This window comes from Squalius cephalus, assembly GCF_949319135.1.
Source record: "Squalius cephalus genome assembly, chromosome: 10".
NCBI classification, from domain to species: Eukaryota; Metazoa; Chordata; class Actinopteri; order Cypriniformes; family Leuciscidae; genus Squalius; species Squalius cephalus.
In genome coordinates, this window is record NC_137131.1 from 16,087,185 (window position 1) to 16,093,918 (window position 6,734).

At 35.8% G+C, this 6,734-nt stretch overlaps 1 protein-coding gene across 3 annotated transcripts in view; it reads right to left on the minus strand.

Annotated features, from left to right (window-relative positions):
* Nucleotides 1-6,362, minus strand: part of shroom2a (shroom family member 2a) — a 50,696-nt gene extending 44,334 nt beyond the window's left edge. For all 3 annotated transcript variants that reach the window (XM_079884245.1, XM_079884244.1, XM_079884243.1), the window contains exon 1: nucleotides 5,352-6,362. In XM_079884245.1, the coding sequence (XP_079740371.1) occupies nucleotides 5,352-5,555 (204 nt within the window). In that variant the 5' untranslated portion in view covers nucleotides 5,556-6,362. The remainder of the gene's footprint in view (nucleotides 1-5,351) is intronic.
* Nucleotides 6,363-6,734: the final 372 nt, after the last annotated feature.

Below are 6,734 nucleotides of genomic sequence, written 5' to 3' on the forward strand. Positions count from 1 at the left end.
CCGTATTCTGCTTGCTTGCTTCCCATTCCAACTCGCTCACACACACACCACTCGAACCATAAAATAATCTTTCATAAAGTTCGGAAAGGTTGAAGCGAATTACAAGGACATTCGCAAGCTTCATTGCACAGGATATGCGCTGTAGAAAACGCATGCTTTGCTTGATGTTACGCTTTAAGTGTGCAGAATAATCCAACAACAGTAAAAATCACTCACAGCTCTTGAATGGGAAACGTTCAGCCATATTCTTAAATACTGAAAGCACTCTTCATTTTTTGCTTGTAATATATATATTTTTTTGTTATTATTTCAGGCTTTTATGTTTTAAAGCTATATTAGTTTATATATTAAAAATTCTTAACATGCAATCGTTTTAAAAAATTTTTTTTTTTAATATGTAATTATTTTTAAAAAGTACTTATAATTACATAATTAAATAATAAAAAAAAAAGTTTTTTTAATAAGATTAATTAATAAGAAAAATAAGTAGATCAAGAATAGTTTTGGAATCAGATCAGATCTTGAGGTGCCATAAAGATTCTCACCACTACTATACAATGATTTATTGCTTGTTTTTGTTAAATAATACAGAAGATAAAGAGCTTGGTTAAAAAAAAAATATCGTTCAGCCCTAGTTTATACATATACACACACATACAGACAGACAGACTCACAAATATACAGATAGCCTGTCGCCAAACAGGTTACAATGACCTCACTTTGTGCGGAGGAATTATTTTAGGAATTTAGTAAGACCATAATGCTCTCATCCTTCACAAAGAAGCCCAGGTTCCTATAATCCTATCTAAATTCATCCCAGATGCTGTATCATGCAAGTCCAACAGGCTTCAGGCTGTCAAAGATAATTCAGTACATTTGGATAATCAAGCAAAGCTTCAACATTCCAGTGCTGTTCCTGGCACTGCCAGTTTGCCTTAGGAATCTCAGAGAAAAGTAGTGAGACAATCCACTGAAAAACAGAGCGAGCAAAGAAAATCAAGTGAATTAAACACTGTAAATACTGCCACTTAACCTGCAGTCTATTACCGCTGCTTATTTTATCTTCTGTAGCAGTCCCTTGCTTACAATCTTTATGTTTTGCTTTTTCCCTTTCGAGGCGTAATAAATTTCTCATAAAACATATCTTCTTTCTTAACACTTGTCAACAAATAATTTTCTCATTATTTACTCTGTCACTTGATGTATGCCTAAATTAAATCCAGACCATGACAACTAAATGTCTAATTTCAAAAGACCAGTACAATAAGAAACAATATCTCTGAAATGTACAGTAGATGGCAATCACAGAAATCTCAATTTGCATACCATCCATCCTAAATAATATATGAAAACTGAACATTCAAAATAGTAAGCCAACCGTTTTTTTTTTTTATTCAATAGCTAGTAGTAACCACAACCTCTTGCACCATAAAAGATGAGATTTATAAAAGATAAAGATGCTTAAGAAAGCAAGCTATGAGCTTAGGTAGCAAAGAATGTCTCTCAATGCTAACCAAGACAATTTTATGGCCATATGTTGTGTCTCAATACAGGTGCTGTCTTCATTCTCAAAGTATACATACATTCTCAAAGTATGTACTTTTCCATCACAAGTGGGAGAACAGCAAGGTCAAAAACACCAATATGCCAAGAATAAAAATGAACTCACTACAAATGTTGCAATATGATGACAGTCAAGCTTTGGAAACCAAAATAAATGGATACAGGTGAGTGGTTTGCCAACTAATGGTTCTGGGTTGTCTTCATCTTTAGATATGACATTTCCTGCATCAACAGAATAATGGATCTATCTATCTATCTATCTATCTATCTATCTATCTGTAAGAAACACACCTTGACTATAATGTCATGAATCAATGAAAAGAAACCTTGATGAAAACAAAGACAACCAGGCCTTAATCTCGAAAAACAGGTGCAAAGGTTAATTTATGGCAAGATTTGCCATTTTACGATCCAGTAAAAACAACAAGACTTTAAGAGCATCAATGAGGGGGGTAAAAAGCTTCAGTACATTATTAACCGCTCTTACCAATTTCTGAAGTGTGACGGGGTCTGCAGAGCTCACAGAAATGCTTCTTGATGAATAACTGTCCAGAGATGTGAAAAACCACAGATCCACTCAATCTTTAAACCATCTTCTGAAAGACTGTGCTAACAAATCAAAGGCTTCCACGAACTGACCTAACTTAAAGTTTTAGCTCCTTAAAGACCCCAGCAATGGCAGGAATTTACTTCTGAAAGTCACATGCACATCAAAACTATTGAATGTAGGGTGGTCACCAGAGTTTTAGAAACTGTCACATTCTCCCTTATTTAACATTCTTTATAGCTAATCTGTGAGCTAAAATTGGCTAAAAATAAAAACGAAAGACATGCACTTAATGGAGAACATACACATGCAATATACGCTGAAAGTAAGAGAAACCAGAATTCTTTCCAATTTTATCTGCAAGGTCCTTCAGAGTTGATAAGTAACCAGAAAAGCACACAAAAAAAGTTTCGGTCACTGTTCAAAATGTGTTTTAAAAAAAACACACTGCAAAAGAGACCAAAGTGCCATTTCCACAGCCATACCTTATATGTATGGAACTTTAAACTACAAAATACACACATTAATAGACGCTACATTCTAAAATGCAATTGTTGTTGAACAATGGAGACCCTTTCAAGGAATCACAATATAGAAAACTGTGTTTTTGCAAATGTGCTGCTTCAGTATTAGTAGATTATTTATACTGGAAAACCATGATATGCATTTTATGTTTTCATAGCTTTTATTGGCAAAAACATTGAATATGTGCAAAAAGTCCATATTTACAGTGTTGTTGACCCTTTCCATAACCTCTGCAAACCTCTCTATTATTTATCCACGGCAGTGTTTTCGGGCATAATTGTGAGAGAGCTCACTCCCTTGGATAAAAAGCAACCTTTTTGACCACATGAATAGTCTCAGGATGATTCACGGCATGACACAGCACTCAAGGTAGCATTGACCTTTTATTCTCTGGACAACTGATTTTCTAGGGCCTGGTTTCATAGACAGGGCTTAAATTAAGCAAGGATTATGCCTTAGTTCAATTAGGACATTTATGTAAAAAAAAATAAAAAAAACCTTACTGGTGTGCATCTTGAGACAAAACAATGGCAGTGACATTTTAAGATATGTCAGTTCAAGTTGCGTTCAGTTAAAACAGCTCAAACATGTATTTTAATCTGGGACTAGTCTTAAGCCTGGTTTGTGAAACCAAGGGTAGATGTACCAAACAGACTCTTCATCAGAGAAACTAGCTTTTGCACTAGTCTTCTACAATCCAATTGTATTTCCTGCAGAATTTCAGTGAAGTGTCTTCTTCGCTGCCCTTCTCGACACCAGGCCGCTCAAGTCATTTTGACATGACTCCTAAGGAGGAGATGGTCATGCTGGACACTCTGGGCCATCCTGAAGCAGCTGTACCTCTCTCCTTGAAGTTCTTGATGATCTAGTAAATGTCTCTCATTGCTAACACAAGAACACACTTCTTCCCTCCAATTATAGCAATCAGTCTTATAATCCAATCAGAATGATAGTGTGATTTCACTTGACTAGTACTTGTTCACACTTTCCCATGTGCTGATGATATGATTAGTGAAATTATGTTAGCTGGTCATCTTGTGCCAGTGCCAAAAAACAGTGAAATTTGGGTTTTTGTGTTAAAGATTTTGGCCAATGAAGCTTTTTGCAATTATTTAAAATACATCTAATCAGTCTGTGCAATAACCAAGAAACAACTCGAATCAACACCACAACAACTGAAGCATCAAACTTCACAAAATGTCACTGCCAAAACTTTTGGCCATGTCTATACAGCACTTAGCCTACGCTCTCAAATGTGACAGTAAAGACTTTCACGTTGTAAAATTATATTTCAAATAAATGCTGTTTTTAATGCTTTTTAATTTTGTATTCAAAGAGAAAAATGTATCAGTTTCCACAAAAATATTAAGCAGAATAACTGTTTTCAACATTAATATAATAAGAAATGCTTCTTAAGAACCTAATCAGCATATTGGAATGATTTCTGAAGGATCATGTGACACTGAAGACTGGCGTAATGGCTGCTAAAAATTCAACTTTGCCATCACATTACATCATCAATACATTTTAAAATATATAAAAATATATAAATTATTTAAGAGTAAATTGTAACATTTCACAATATTGTGGTTATAACAGTATTTTTGATCAAATAAATGCAGCCTTGCCAAGCATGATAGACTTCCTCCAAAAATAGTTTCTATGACTTTGAAAGATGGAGACTATGTGGTACATGGATGATCTGATTTGACCAAACATGATCAGTTTGAAAACCTCAGCCTCAGCAATGGGTTCGGTTTTGGTTTTCCTTTAAATTCTGACAACATAAAGCTCAAAATATTTGTCCAAAACAAACAAGTGCACTCTCTTTACTTTAAATAGCACTTTCTATGAGGTCTCATGATGTCTCATGACATAAACTCTGGTACTGTCAAATAACAAAGAACAGATTTATAGACTAATAGGTGTACAAACCCTAAGGGTCCACGGTTGAAGACCAGATTAAGATACACTGTTCTGGTGCTCTATGATAAATCAATTTAAAAATTGTCTGTTTCTCTACAAAGTGACTGCATTTTGATGGTTCAGACGATTTGAGAATGAAAGGTTAGACATTATATTATGCATTATCGGCTGACATGCTGTCGTATTGCCTGGACAAAGAAAGAAATTGCTTAGCCCATTTTAAAAAAAATGAACTTTCTTTCTTTGCATGTTGCTTTCTTGTGAGAACTGTGTGACTCCAAGAGACTAAAACTTCCAGAAGAAAAGGATTCTTGCGTTGGCCGGGAATCGAACCCGGGTCAACTGCTTGGAAGGCAGCTATGCTAACCACTATACCACCAACGCTCGGCGAAAATCGCAGAACAATTCCAGCTCACCAGACTAAACATAATCGACGACATCCTACTCCTAATATGCTATAAAATTGATGTAAAAAAATAATAATCATATTACAGGAGGAATATGAATGTTAGAAATACAGTTTAACACTTAATAATCTAGAATACAAATAATGCTACCTACTTTCATTGAAATATAAGAAGTTAAAATATTAGCCTATATTTAATTTATATATAGGCTAACAATTACAATTGATATAGCTTACAACTATTTTCTCAGGTAACTAATGCTTTTTTGACACTACTTGAAAGTTACAGAGGTGTCCCTCTCTCTCTCAAACAAACAAACAACAATAATAATGGCAAATTTAGATCAACAGTCCTGAGGTCACTGTAGACGACGGATGACTTACCTTGGTTATAAGAAGAGGTTCTCTGTGCTCCAATCCACCTCTAAGGGTAAAACCCCATGGTGCTCCCCCAGAGAGTGTCACATCCACCACTTTCCATCCCTCACCATCACCGTGATGTTCATCAAAACTCCCAGATCTTTCTGAACTGTAAAATATCCTGTGGTCTCCTTCAGGAAAGCCGGAGTATTGGTTGACCGTGTCCATTTCATACGCAACCTGTCTCTCAACCAACAGAATATGGCAGTCTTTTGTAGGCTACTTGAATGCAAATGTGGATGTATCAATTCCCAAAGTCAAAATCCCACAGTCTTCCACAACAACAGCAGCTGTTAATGTTAATCCACAAGAACATCACATGGACGTCTCTGGATACTTTGTTGCGTTGTTTCCTCCTCTAGTCAAGACATCATTTAAGAGCGTTATTTAATTAAGTGTAGTGTAAATTCACAAAACAAACTTCCAAACTAATACAAATTAGTTTTGTTTTAATTTCTGAAACGAAGCGCGATAACAGAAATGTTAAGTCTTGTTTGTTTATGGTTTATCTGACCTCTCTCTTTATGTTAGCATTAGCCAAATGATTCAGTTTAAGTTTGTATCGCCATCAAAATCAAGTAACGTTAACGTTATTTCCTAAAATAATAATACAAAAATCCTCACTGACTGTCGATAACGCAACCGTCCGGATTCAAGTCGTTAACCAGAAATACTGATTAGTCATACGAGTTTCGCTGTTCATAGTGAAGGTTGTGTTCTTCCAGTCCTGTGGTGAGTGTGTGTGTGTGTGCCGGTGGAGCTAGTCAGCTAACCGCGAGTCATTCAATCAACAAGTGGATGAACACCGTACTTTACATCTCTTCCCTGAGCCACATTATAAGTTTTCCAACTGTTGTACGAACCGAAACATATAGATTTCTCTCTTAGTTTTTATCCTAACGCAGAACGTACTCGGAGATGAGACACAAAGGCTGCAATGCCTGTGGCAGAAGGCTGATCTGTGTTGGGTTAGTGTGGATTACGCTAACGAGACTCAATCTACCTGTGCGCTCGTCACCAACTCTAATAAGAGAGCAGCAGCGACCTCTACTGTTCACTCTGTGTGGCTGCACTAATTTGCAAGCGCTTGCAAATAAAATCTTTGAAAAACATGTGCTTTGAAGTAGATTTTTATTTAAACGTTTTATTTTTTATAATGAATGTACTGTTTTTGATTATTTGGGACTCAAAGGAGATGGGCAATAGGCTAGGTTAAAACTGCGAACTCTCTGTGGCCAGTTTCAACTCCATGTAAAGTCACTGATTCTAAGCCCAATTTTAGGCTTTTGTGTCGATTTAAAGTTATCTGTGACTCTCTTTGTTCATCATTTAACAAGAAAGATGCAA